This window comes from Peromyscus leucopus, chromosome 8a (genome assembly GCF_004664715.2).
Source record: "Peromyscus leucopus breed LL Stock chromosome 8a, UCI_PerLeu_2.1, whole genome shotgun sequence".
Taxonomy (NCBI): Eukaryota; Metazoa; Chordata; class Mammalia; order Rodentia; family Cricetidae; genus Peromyscus; species Peromyscus leucopus.
In genome coordinates this window covers 9348540-9363113 of record NC_051085.1, presented here as the reverse complement: position 1 = coordinate 9363113, position 14574 = coordinate 9348540, and the positions used below count along the sequence as shown (strand labels likewise).

Genomic DNA, 14574 nt, shown 5'->3' with positions numbered 1-14574 from the left:
ATTCTGATCATCTAGAAAAACATCAAGGACATAACTGCTAAGCCATCTCTCAAGTCCTGGTCTCTTATATAGAAGTTACTTATATTTTGTAGATTAAAAAACCATGGCATAGTTACAGTTAAGTCAAAGCAAAACCAAAATCCAATAGTGTAAAAAGCTCAGTGTCCACCGGGCAGTGATGGCACACGCCTTTAATCCCAGCACTTGGGAGGCAGAGGCAGGAGGATCTCTGTGAGTTCGAGGCCAGTCTGGGCTACAGAGTGAGTTCCAGGAAAGGCACAAAGCTACACAGAGAAACCCTATCTAAAAAAAAAAAAAAAAAAAAAGAAAAGAAAAAAAGAAAAGAAAAAAAAAAAGCTCAGTGTCCAACATCTGTGATCACTCTTGGTCTTCTGGATTCCAAAGGCTTGGATAGTTCACTTTTCTCTCTATCATCTATGGCACAGAAGACATGTCTCACAGACACATTCCACTCTGTACCTGTCACTCTCCTTGATGGCAAATCCCATGGTCCTGGTATTTCCAATATGCTGGAACCTCCACTGCATCTTCATCAATGGCCTCTCCAGGGATTCCAAACCTGCCACATGGTGCTAGGCCTCAGCTGCTCTCTGTGACCCTTTCAGTCTTGCATCTTTTATGCATTCAAAACTCCATATGGCCAGTGCTTAAGATTTCAAACCAGTACCAAGTGGAGATTCTTTGAGGTGCCAGCCGGATAGGCAGTCTCTCCCCACAACCGCTACAGCTTCTGTGCTGACCGGAGGAATGAAAGACTCCCAAGATTCCAGCCTAGTGTTGCCCATCTCTTAGTAATCACAGCTGAGTTTTCAGCCACAACTCAGCAGCATCCATTGTCCCAATGAAGCGCAAGTTTACATCCACAGATTCTTGTGTGTGAGAGAGAGTATAATTACACATTTCTCCCTTCCCTTTCCTCCCTCCAAACCTAGTAACCCCTGCCCCTGCTTCTTCAAATTCATGGCCTCTTTTTTCACTATCGTTATTATGTGTATTTATTATATGTATATGCCTATATATTCCTAAATGTAACCTGCTCAGTCTCTATAATGTTAGTTGTATGTGTGTTTTCAGGGTTGACTGTTCTGGTACTGAATAACCCATTGGTGTGCTCTTCCCTGGCGAAGGCCACCTCTCTCACTCCCAGCTTTCTTCAGTTGCCCATAGTTCTTCCTGTAGGGCTGAAGCCTCACACTTCCACAGATTCCTAACCAAAATATATTTTAATATATATAATTAAATAATATAAAATTTTTTAAATATTAAAAAGTAACTAAAATATATAAATAAAATGGCCCGATAGCCTTTTGAGGAACTCTTAAACTTTCCTCTGAAACTTCACAAGCCATGTCTCCAGCATCTGCATTTCTCACCTTCCAAGCTCTCTCAACAACAGCTCAGTAAGTCTGAGCATTCAATGGCTTTTGCATCCCAAAGTTCGAAACACGTCTACAACCTTCCAAAAAACCAACATGGTCAGGCACTTGCCAGCAACTCCTCACTCTCAGTCCCAATTTCTCTCCTAATTTTAGTTTGTTTTTCTGTTGCTATGATAAACAACTTGGGAGATAAGAGTCCAGGTGTCAGTTCATTTCTGAATGAAGAAGTCAGGGCAGGAACTCAAGCCAGGAACCTGGAGTCGGGAACTGAAGCAGAGCCCATGGAGGAATACTGCTTACTGACTTGCTCCCAGGCTCTTGTTTAGCTCCCAGGGGTAATACCAAGCAGTGGAGGGTGCAATCAAGACAATGTTTCACAGACATGCTTACAGTCCAGTCTGATCAAAGCAATTAGTTAAGACTCCCTTGGTTAACTCTGGGATGTGTCAAGTTGACAATAATTTTTCCCGTTGAGATCTTTAATTTTTTTTTTTAATTTAGATTTCTACTTTTCTTTGAAGTTTTATGTATTTTTTATGTGAGTGTGCTGTCTGCATGTACACCTGCATGCCAGAAGAGGGCATCAGATCCCATTATAAATGATTGTGAGCCACACTAGATTACAATATGGGGTTCATTTTGTCCGTGTTCTTAAAATTATTGATTCCTTCTGGGCGTTAGACCCTCTGTTAAATGTGAAAGAAACTATTTTTAGCTATTAAATGAGAAGCTTTTGAAAAACATACAATGAATGTAAAATGAATTTACTTGTTTTTGAACCACAGAGAATAAAATACTTCATTGTTCAAGAGCTGAGGGAGGTTGTAGGTGCCTGTATTCCCAGCACTTAGGAATGGAGACAGAAATATCAAAAGTTAAGGTCATAACAAGTTAGAAGGCAGACAGGCTACGGGGGATCTTACTCCAAAAACATAGACAACAAAAACAATAACAGTCCAGCGGTGGTGGTGCACACCTTTAACCCCAGCAACACTCAGGAGGCAGAGACAGGCATATCTCTGAGTTCAAGAATAGCCTGGCCTACAGAGTGAGTTCTGGAACAGCCAGGCAGGCTATACAGAGAAACCCTGTTTTGAAAAACCAAAAATAGTAGCATACACCCACATTGTTTGTCTCAATACTGATTTTTATCCAAGTATTATAACTATATGGGTATAATTTTTTAAAAGTATTTGATGATATATAAATTCATGTTGTTTTGCCTTTTTGTTTCTGTTGAGAAGGTCTCACTGTGTAGCTCTAGCTAGATTGGAACTCACTGAGTAGACCAGACTAGTCCTGAACTCAGGGATAGCTGCCTGCCTGTGCTTCTCTGCTGCTGGGATTAAAGATGGGGGTCTCCATGTCTAGTTTCCTTTTTTTTTTTTTCTTTAACATATGTGATTGATGAAGATGTTCTTGTGGCCTTCCTATTAAGCTTTTATTGCATTTTTATTTTCTATATTTCACTAACATTTCACAATTTTAAAACTTAAATTCTATATTGTGTAAGCGGATAACTATTAGAACCTCAGCCATTGCCTTAATGCAGTTTGTATTCTTTGTCATCTAAAGGTAACACGAGACATAAAGTGGAAGAGGCACTTATTAATGAAGAAGCAATTTTGAACCTCATGGAAAACAGTCAGACTTTTCAGCCTTTGACTCAAAGACTGAGTGAGACACCAGCTTTCAGTAAGTAAAAGTGTCATGTTTTAATCAAAATGAGTTTCTGTTTTTATTTTTCATTTGATTCAAAGAAGTAAACAGTACACATTTAGTAAGGACTGAGTATAAAAATTAAGCATCATTTTCAACCAAGTAATTTTGTGTTTTCTGCATAGTTTTTCCTTAAAAACAGCTATGAAAGAAAACCTTTTCTTGTAACTACCTTGGGTGAAAATATGTTGCCTTAGGAATAAAACCAATTTTATTTTTGATTTTCTGTGTAGTATGCATACATATGTATATATTTTCACATGTGTAGGGATAAGCAGGCATGTGTGTGTACATGCATCTGGAGGCCCCATGACAGTGTCAGAAACCATCCGTTACTGTTCTTCAGCCTTACTCACTGAGGCAGAACCTCCAGTGGAGAACCCCCATCTTCACCTTCCGGGGAGAGAATTACAAGTGGGCGGTTCTACCCACCAGTTTGTGTGTGGGTTTCTGGGAATGGGAACTCTGAACCTTCCACTTGCAGAGGGGGCACATTAACTACTCAGCATCTCCCCAGCTCCCAGTTACACTTATCTGAGAGGAATACTCCAAATGAAGGAAGCATTTAATAAAACCATGGATGGTTTGCTGGACTATGAGGAAATGTGCATTCTATCCACTAAATTTGGGGTAGTGTAGCACATGACCATGATTTCTGAGTGTTGTGTCATCTTAATTGCCTTTTAGTCATCATAAACCATTTGTACATTATGCTTCTTATTTTGCTTGGTATCATCAATGTTGCTTCTTTGCTTCCCTTTTTAAATTTTTATAGTACCAGATATGATCCCAGCTCCATCTAATGCCCTCTCTACATTTTCATCTAGGTGGAACATAAACTTACTTGTGGGCAGTCCAAAAATTATTGTATGTGCTCATTTTAAAAATATTTCAGATAAGGAACTTTTTAACTTTTAAATGAATAATCAAATTTTAAAATGAAATTGTTTTGTGAACACATTACTGTTTTAATTTGAGGTTGTAATCTCAAATATATTTCTCTCTTTGAATAAATTAATATATATATCAAATGTAGCTAAACAGAAGTTAAGTGGGGACATAGAATAACTTAAGAAATTGAAGGAGTGTGAGTGGCAGATCCCTAATTCAGTTCCTTAGCCAAATACGTTGTGCCAGTAGCAGACAGGACTCAACCTTGCCTTACGATTCCAACAATTTAAGTGTTATCAAAGCTCTAAAAGAATAAGGCAGAAAAAAATGAAACTAATTGTAATTTTAGGTTTAAGAAGTAGATGATTATCAAAACCTCTAAGCAAATATTTTCATCTTGTATTCCATTTGTTAGCATGACTGAAATGTGTCTGTTGGAGGATGGTGGTATATGCAGGTGTCCATGGAGGCCAGAAGAGGGCATCAGGTCCTCTGATACTTACAGGCAGTTGTAAACTGCCTAAAGTAGGTTCTGGGAACCAAACTCAGGCCCTCTGCAAGAGAATTATGTGCTTTTAACCACTGAGCTGCCTCTCCAGCCCCTAGACCAAATTCTTAAAACATCAGCAAGGAAAACATAAAACTTGCTGTTTTAGTGAATGGAGAGTATGTTACCTTGTTGCCTCATTGTACAGAGGAAAGGGTTGTGTAGTAGATTGAGGGCAGAGCTATTTTAATGTTCTTTTAAAAAATTTATTGAAGTACATTGTTGTAATTGTGCAACCTGTACTATTATCCAATTTTGGAACATTTTTATCAACCCGAGAAAATCCATGTACTCATTAGCAACAATTACTTCTTTTGAGCCCTTGTGCAAAAACTCTTTTACTAGGTTTACCTAACTAGAACATTTCATATAAATGGAATCATTCAAACAGTTACCTGTATCTGGCTGCTTTCAATTAGTGTAACGTTTTCAAAGTTCATCTGTGCTATAACTTTTATTCTCTTTTTCTTGATCAGTAATATTCTGTCATTTACATCATAATACATTTTGTCAGTTGATGTATATTTGGGTTGTTTCTAATTTGAGGGTAGTATAAATATGTTTATTCATGGAATAATAAGCTTTTGTGGAAATAGCTTCATTGCTAGCCATCTATCTAACAGAACATTGATAAGCTAGAGTATATAAAGAACACAGATAATTAAATTCTAAGGGGAGGGCCGCTAGAGAGATGACTCCGCAGTCAAGAGTGCTTGCTACTACTTACACCTCCCAGGTTCAGTTTCCGGTACTCACATGGCAGTTCCCAACAAAGCATGTGGCACTCTCTCCTGACCTTCATGAGTACTGAGCATGCTTGTGGTACACATACATACATGCATGCATGCTAACACTCATACACATAAAATAAAAATAAATCTTAAAGAAGTCAATAACTAAGCAAATGAGTCAGTTCTCAAAAGAAGAAATGTAAGTGGCCAAGAAGTATATGGGGAAAAAGTTCAACATTCTTAGCCATCAGCAAATACAAATTAAAATTACATTGAGATTCCATCTCATCTCAGGCAGAACCTCTGTCATCAAGTAAATAAACAATTTTTTGGGCCAGTTATCCCACCCACTAAGGAACCTGAGGCAGGAGGAGAGCAAGTTCAAGGCCTGCCAAGGTGACCCAGGCTCTGAGAAGGGGAAGAAGAGAAAAATAAAAGAGAAGGGGGTGTAGCTTAAGAGTAGAAAGTTCCACCTGGCATTTGGGAGGCCCCAGCGCTCACATAGCACTGAACTAAAGAGGAGAGCAGACACACTGCTGTGGATGCAGAGGTAAAGACAGTATTACACACGGTTAAGTAGGAGTACAAGGTAGTGCAGCCACCATAGAAAATAGTACAGAGGTTTCTTAAAGCAATAACACTTACAGTAATTCAACCAGAGCTCCCTTGGATAACTGCTGCCAGTGTGTCTCTGATTTTTTTTTTTTTTTTTTTTTTTTTTTTTTTTTTTGGTTTTTCGAGACAGGGTTTCTCTGTGTAGCTTTGCGCCTTTACTGGAACTCACTTGGTAGCCCAGGCTGGCCTCGAACTCACAGAGATCCGCCTGGCTCTGCCTCCCGAGTGCTGGGATTAAAGGCGTGCACCACCATCGCCCGGCTGTGTCTCTGATTATTGAGTCACAGTAACCAAGGTATCAAACCAGTCTAAATGTCCACCAACAGATGATCAAATAGAGAAAGAGAATGTGCTTTAGATACATAGAGTGGTTTGGGGTTTTTGTTGTTGTTGTTGTTTTGGTTTGTTTTTGCCATAAAGAACTAAGTTATGAGAATGAGAGATGACTGCAGTTAAGAGCATTGGCTGCTCTTCCAGAGGACCCAGATTTGATTTCTAGCTCCCATATGGTAACTTGTCTTTAATTCCTGTCCCAGAGGACCCAACCCCCACTCCTGCCCTCCTCTTTGGGTGCTGACATACATGCAGGCAAAATACCGATGCACATAAAATCAGACAAACACATATTTTTAAATGAATATAGAATTAAAGTTCTTGCCATGCAAGCAAGAGGAGTTGCATTCAAACCCCGGAACTCCCATCACCGCTGGGTGATCGTGGCACTCCACTTGTAAGTCTGTCCTGAGCAGGCAAAGAGGATGGATCCCAGGAGTAAACTGACTAATGAGACTAGCTTTATCAGTGAGCTCTGGGTTTGATTAAGAGTACTGCCTCAGCCTGGCCTGGTGGCCCATGCCCTTAATCCCAGCACTTGTGAAGTAGAGGCAGGCAGATCTCTGCGTTCAAGGCCAACTTGATGTACATAGTGAATTCCAGGATTACATAGAGAGACCCTATCTTAAAAAAAAAAAAAAAAAAAAAAAAGTCCTGCTTCAATATATTTTTATGTATTTAGTGGCCATTTGCATTTCTCCTTTTGTGAACTAATTCATTTACCTAGTCATTGACTAATTTCTCTTTTTTGCATTTATTTTAATTATTTATATATTCCTGGTATCAATTCCATTTTATAAATAGCTGTAATGGAAAAATATTTCCACAAAAGCGAATGTTGAAAAGAAATTAAGAAAGATTCCCCAACACCAACCTTAGGCCTCTACTTGCACATGTATAGACACCTGTACACACACACACACACACACACACACACACACACACACACACACACACACACAAACACATGAAGGAGAAAAGTGAATAGATATGTAGATCCTGAAAGTGGAAAGTGAGCCAGTTGGGGGTGGGGGATGACTGAGCGTAGGGAAAAGAGAAGGCCAAGGTGAACTGAAGTAGAGTGAAACCCATTCTTTTATAAGCTGACTTAGTCATTAGATGTAAAAAGTATAAAACCATCAAAATAGTTTCTCTTTTCTTCCTTATACATGTGGTAGTGGAATTAATGGGTTATGTAATGTAGATATAGGGAAGAAACAAACTCATTTTCTCTTAGATTCCTAACCATAACAATCAAGACAGAACATGTTTGTCACTGGATATCTAGGCATTTTTTCACACATACCTAGCAAGCAGTCAGTTCTGGAATGGATAACACTTGGATATTCTCTAATTCAATTCGGTTCTAACCCTTATCTACTTGGACTATATCTGATTCCATGGGTAAGGGCTGCCATACCCCTTCCCCAGGTTCAATTAATTTTATTGAGCAGATCACCAAATAGGGCAAGCAGATTTATTGCTGAATTATAAAGGCTGTTACAAAGGTTACCAATAACAGCCAGAACCAGTGTATATATTGAGGATGAGCAAAGAGGCACAAGATACCCATGTCTTGTTCTCCGCGCCGGGCTCCAGGAACGCTCATGTACTGTCTATCAGAAGCTCTCAAAATTCAGTACTTTAGCATTCGAGGTTTTGCACACCCCACCCTTTTTTGTTTGTTATTTATTCATTTAAACTTTCTGAAATGTATATATTGTACATTGAGAATATTTCCCCTCATAGCTGCTAACTTTTTTTCCTCATCTCACTCTCCCTCCCATAAGTCCTCTTAGTTCATTTAGACAGTTTTACTTCTTCTACTTTGAAATCATATTTATATATTTATATATGTGTGTGATTCTATGTATCTGTATATAATCTGGGAACCACAAATGAAAGGAAATGTTCAGTATTTGGGCTTTGTGGATGTTTCATTATGTTGACATGACTAATTGACCAATAGTGATCAACTCATCCATCAGCTACTCTGTACAACCTGAAGGCCGGAGGGTGAGACTGAGGGTTAACTGAGTCTAATCTGCTTTTCTCTTTCTGGTTACCAATACCCATCCTGATATCTTTAGCATATTAAAAGACACACTTTCAAGAGTGTAAGGATTTTAGATGTATGCCAGAAATTAAGGACATTTTATAACTTGTGCAGCAGTAGATGAAAATTCCAGTTTCATCACAGCCTTGTTAACACTTGATACTGTGACTTTTAACTTAGGAATCTTAGTATATATGGTATGGTTTCATAAAAATCAAACTATAAACTACTTTCCAAAACTTTTTTATGTATATCAACTAGATTTTATTTGACTGTCCTGTGAATAAAGTTTAAGCGTAGGATAAGATGTTTACATGTATACTTATTATACTTAACTAGCTATCATTGATTTGAATAAGTTTTATTTTGAACCCTTATGGCCAAATTTTCTTTAGTGCTCTTCATACCTAAGTAAGCTTGGACAACTCTTCAAAAACACCAGTCCCTGGGTCCTACCTCAGAAATTCTCATTTAGTGGATGTGAGATGGAATCTGAGAATCTTCTTTTTAATAAGGTCACCGCGTTCTCCTCGTTCGGATGGCCTAAGGCGATCGTTTTGATGAGAGGGTTGCGTCGTCGAAACTTGAGCCTTTGCACCAGCTGTATTCTTGTTAGCGTGCGCCAGCATCTGCTGCGTTGTCTGTTAGTTGATCTCTAGTAATGGTAAGCTGTTTGTTGGTGACTGATTTCCTTGTTTTCTAGTGGACAGTAGTCCCGATGAAGCGCTGGTCCGTCTTCTCGCTGGTTTGGAAAGTGACGGCTATCACGGAGAAAAGAGCAGGAGACCATTACCATGTCACTCCTCTGGAGACTCTCAGAATCCCCAAAACAGTGATGACGAAGAAAATGCACCACAGATTGAAAAAGAGGAGATGGAGCTGAGTTTGGTGATGTCCCAGAGATGGGACAGTGATATTGAAGAACATTGTGCCAAAAAGAGGTGATTTTTTTTTTTTTTTTAGTTAGATCAGTTACTCTAGTAAATACTTTTTGTCATTCCTGTACTTTGGTAGAAAATTATTTGTTATTATTCATACTGTAAAATGCCTTATGAACTAAATTGACTTTTAAAATCCCTTTTAAAAATGACTGTTTCATGTAGCATATATTTAATATTCCAAGCAAAATAATTTGCTACATTTTAAAAGATCAAGCCTAGAAAACATCTGTTTTATATACAGTATTGACACATCTGAGGAGCCAATGGTTAAAATTGAAGCTTCCCGTTACCACAGAAATTGAAAAGAGTAATTCCTTTTGAGAATAACTGTGAATGGGTCTAAGTAGCAGTGTGCAGTGTCAGCTTAAAAATAAGAAGTGACTTTCAGGTCTGATTGGACTGAGTGAATTAAATACCAAGCATAAGGAAATAGCTGGGCTAGTGGCATGTGCCTTTAGTACCAGCCAAGGCTGCATAGTAAGACCTTACCTCAGAATTTAAAAAAAAGAAAAAAAAAAGCTAATGTATTAGCCAGGGTTCTCTAAACAAACACAACTGATAGAAGAAATGTATTTATAATGACTATATATAATGTGTAATATAAAAGGGGGATCTGTGAGATTTTCTTACTAGATACAGTCTAGATCATCCCAACAATGACTGTTTCACAGTGGAAAAGCCACGAATCTGGTAGTTGCTTAGTCTACAAGGCTGATGTCTCAGCAGGCCCAGTCTGTTGTTGAAGGGCCAGGAGGATCCCTGGAGAGCAGCTGTTCTTCAGTCTACATTGGAATTCCAAAGTTTTTTTTTCTGATATTGGTGAAGGAAAGCCACAGCAACAGGATTGATGGACATGCCAGCAAGAGTGAGGGCAAGCAGACGGAAAGCCAGTTTCTGTGTCTTTTTATCTAGGCTGCCACCAGAACATGCTGCCCACATTTAGGGTAGGCCTGCCTGCTTCGGATAATCTGGTCAGGAAAGTCCTTCACAGGAGTACCCAGAGGTACACATTTCAATTGATGCCATATTCAGTCAGGTTGGCATCCAAGAGTAGCCATCACAGATGGTATTGTGGTTTTATAATCAGTCTCTAAGCTTGATTAGTTTGAATCTGCCCCTGAGACTCAACATTTCATAACCATATTAGAGAGAAACTGAATAGTAGAAACAGAGAAAGGAGTTTGTTAATTGTATTCTATATAGTAGATGTTATGCTTGGCCACATATACCACGTTCAAGAAGACTGAGAACGTAAAGGGAAGACGACGACCAGAGCCAGCTGTGAACACTGCCATTTTAAAGATCTTAGAGTAGAGGATATTTGGTCTGATTAGATAATCCAGGGAGAAATGATAGACATTTATATATTGAAGATTAACATGTAGAAAATGACATATCTGTTCTTATGATGGAGGATAAAGCATGAATATAGCATGGAAGTTGAAAATATTTATTGCATGTGATATCAAAAAGGCAGTTAGCTACAAACAGAGCCAGTAATGATTGAAGGGTTATTCTATGAGACAGCAAGCCCTTGATACAGAGAACATGAAAGCAGAGATATATCAGAGCTATTAAAAATAAGATTTTTATTTTATTTATTTTTATTATTTTTTTTAAATTTTATAATTTAATTTAATTTTACATATCAGCCACGGATTTCCCCTGTCCTCCGTCTTCCTGTTCTCCCTCCCCCTGCCCTCTTCCCAATCCACCCCCCATTCCTATCTCCTCCAGGGCAAGGACTCCCCTGGGGATTCAGCTCAGCCTGGTAGATTCAGTCGAGGCAGGTCCAGTCTCCTCCTCCCTTCACTCAGGCTGAGCAAAGTGTCCGAGCATAGGCCCCAGCTTCCAAAAAACCATCTCATGCACTAAAGACAGGTCCCAGTCCCACTGCCTGGGGGCCTCCCAAACAGTTCAAGCTAATCAACTGTCTCACTTATCCAGAGGGCCTGATCCAGTTGGGGGCTCCTCAGCTATTGGTTCATAGTTCATGTGTTTCCACTAGTTTGGCTATTTGTCCCTGTCCAACGACAGAGAAATGGATGAGATCTACATGAGCAAACTGGACGTGTGAGAGTGGGTAATGAAGGACAAGGGTTGGGGAAAAAGAGCTTAGGAGAGTGGGAAATCCCAGCTGGATCAAGAACAGAGAGGGAGAACAAGGATAAGAGACCATGATAAATGAAGACCACATGAGAATAGGAAGAAGCAAGTGCTAGAGAGGTCCCCAGAAATCCACAAAGATACCCCCACAATAGACTGCTGGCAATGGTCAAGAGAGTGCCTGAGCTGACCTACTCTGGTGATCTGATGGCCAAACACCCTAACTGTCATGGTAGAACTCTTATCCAGTGACTGATGGAAGCGGATGCAGAGATCCGCGGCCAGGCCCCAGGTGGAGCTCTGGGAGTCCAATCATTGAGAAAGAGGAGGGATGTATGAGCGAGAGATGTTGAGACCATGATTAAAAATAAGATTTTTATATCAGATAGAAAGTTAGACTAGAATTATTAGCATCTAATAATAACTAGCCAGCGTGCTGGCGCATGCCTTTAATCTGAGTACTCAGGAGGCAGAGGCAGGTGGATCTCTGAATTTGAGGCCAGCCAGGTCTACAGAGTGAGTTCCAGGACAGCCAAGGCTGCACAAAAGCAAAACCTATCTTAGAAAACCTAAATAATAATAATAACAACTAACAATTAGATGATGTCTGATGTAAGATTTCTTTGAGCACTTAAAAGTGATTTTATGACAAATTGTATTTGTAAAAAAGACTGAAAGGGTAAACTATTTTTAAGCAGTTGAGGCCAAAGGGAAATATTAGTTATGGAAAGGAATATTTTGAGCATCTAGGTGGGAGTGAAAGTTCCAGGCAAGTATAAATATGGGGCTGAACTTAGACTAGCTGAACCTCAAATTTTCCTAAAATTTTCAGTAACCTTGCTTTGTAGCTATTGCAAGATCAACTCAGGCACCACATTGTTTTCCACCTCTTCTTGGTCACTGCTTCTTTCTCTCTGGCCGATTTGAATGCCCCATCTCATCTTTCTTATTTTTCATTTCAGAATTTAGTGATTCATTAAGAATACCTTAAAATAGCTTTAGGAGTCACTTGATTCTCATTTGTCATATGTGTGTACATCATATCCACAGATAGGATAAAGGGGAGACTGAGGAAGGACATGACTAGGTAGGGTAATCTAAGATGTTATGGCTTTAAGTAAGAATTATAATGCTTTCTACTTCACATGAATGAGATTATAAATATTATTTATAATAACTTTTGCAGGTCCCATAGCAGTGCGTGTTAATAAAGCAAAATAAATCTGTTTTCCTTTTTAAAATGTTATTTTTATATCTTTGTATTGTTTTACTATCATAATCAGAAAATTACATCTAAGATGCATCTTTTTCTTTTAAGATTTTTTTTACTTTTGGTTTATGTGTGTGAGTGTTTGCGTGCATGTGTGTCTGCGCCACATGTGTGCATTGTCCACAAGAACCAGAAGAGAGTGTCAGCTCCCCTGAACTGACTTACTGACAGTTGTGAGCCACCCTGTGGGTTCTGGGACTGAAACTAGAGTCTTCTGCAAGAAGAGCGGGTGTTTTTAACTGCTGAGCTGTCTTTCCAGCCCCAGATGTGTCTCTTTCTAACTATCAACCTCAGCGTGAATTTCAATATTCTCTAGGTCACTGTGCAGAAATACCCACAGAAGTTCAACTGAAGATGACGACTCGTCTTCAGAAGAGGAAATGGAGTGGAGTGATACTAGTTTGCTTTTTGCCAATCTTTCTATACCTCAGCTAGATGGGGCTGCAGATGAAAATAGTGGTAAGAACCCAAGTCTGCTGTGGGCGTTTGCTGTTCAGTGACTGACGTGTACTCCAGCTGAGACTGTAATTACAGCTCCTGTATAAGTACGTGAGACTATCAGCGACACAGTTGTGTTTTGTCTTTCTGTGGGAGTTTTCTTTTTAAAAAATGTAGATATGTGATTCCTTATTCTGTGTTTCAGGATGGTAGGACATTTGTGAGTTGCTTGGTTGAAGCTCTGTAAACCTTAATCAGTATCATTCCTACAGAACAAGAAACTAAGAAATATGCTAACCATATTTCAAATAAATGAAGAAGACCATATTATTTTATGAAACAACTTAAATATGGAAGTATTTTCCCATATCCCTTAAACATTTTTCTGATCAAAAGACTGTATGTTTAAAATAATGACTCATGTTGTCTCTTGATTGTTTAGGTTGTATAATCTTGATGATAGAGCTAAACTTTTTGTTCAGGTCGCTGTTTCAGACATACAAACAGTATAAAATCTTCCTTAAGGGATTAGCACTGTGAATGAGTAAATTCTTTTCTTTCTCTGATTCTAGACAATCCATTAAACAATGAAAATTCTAGAACCCACTCTTCAGTGATTGCAACAGGCAAGCTATCAGTGAGACCCTCCATCTTTCACAAGGATGCTGCTACCTTAGAACCCCCATCTTCTGCTAAGATTACCTTTCCGTGTAAACACACAAGTGCCCTTTCTTCCCATATTTTAAACAAAGAAGATTTGATTGAAGACCTGTCACAACCAAACAATACAGAAAAAGGTCGAGATAATTCAGTCACTTTTACAAATGAAAGTACTTACTCCATGAAATACTCTGGATCTTTAAGCAGTACTGTTCATTCGGATAATTCTCATAAAGAGATGTGTAAGAAAGACAAATCTTTGCCGGTATCTTCCTGTGAAAGTAGTGTTTTTGATTATGAAGAAGATATTCCATCTGTTACAAGACAAATACCAAGTAGAAAGTATACGAACATGAGAAAAATTGAAAAGGATGCCCCTTTCATACATGTGAACCGTCACACTAGTGAGAATACATTGGGGAAAAACTCTTTCAACTTTGCTGACTTAAGTCATTCAAAAAATAAATTGTCCTCTGAAGGAAATGAAAAGGGAAACAGCACATCTTTTAATAGTATCTTCCCCTCTTCATTAACTGACAGTTGTGACATGCTGCCGTGCTCAGGGGACAATAGAACTGTGGTGCATCCTCTTGATAGTATCACTGATGAGAGTGGACTGAATAAACTTAAAATCAGATATGAAGAATTCCAAGAGCATAAAATGGAAAAGCCTAGTCTCAGCCAGCAGGCAGCACATTATATGTTTTTTCCCAGTGTTGTTCTTTCTAATTGCCTCAGTAGACCACAGAAACTATCTCCTGTCACGTACAAACTACAACCTGGCAATAAACCTTCCCGGTTAAAATTAAATAGAAAGAAATTAATAGGTCATCAGGAACCGTCTACCAAAAGTAGTGATACTGGAAC

General features: G+C 38.9%; 1 protein-coding gene across 1 annotated transcript in view; it reads left to right on the top strand.

Annotated features, from left to right (window-relative positions):
• Rev3l (REV3 like, DNA directed polymerase zeta catalytic subunit) overlaps positions 1-14574 on the top strand; it is a 151910-nt gene that overhangs the window by 76331 nt on the left and 61005 nt on the right. The window contains 4 exon segments of the mRNA XM_028874844.2: positions 2976-3095; positions 8996-9233; positions 12926-13068; positions 13620-14573. Of these exon segments, the coding sequence (XP_028730677.1) occupies positions 2976-3095; positions 8996-9233; positions 12926-13068; positions 13620-14573 (1455 nt within the window).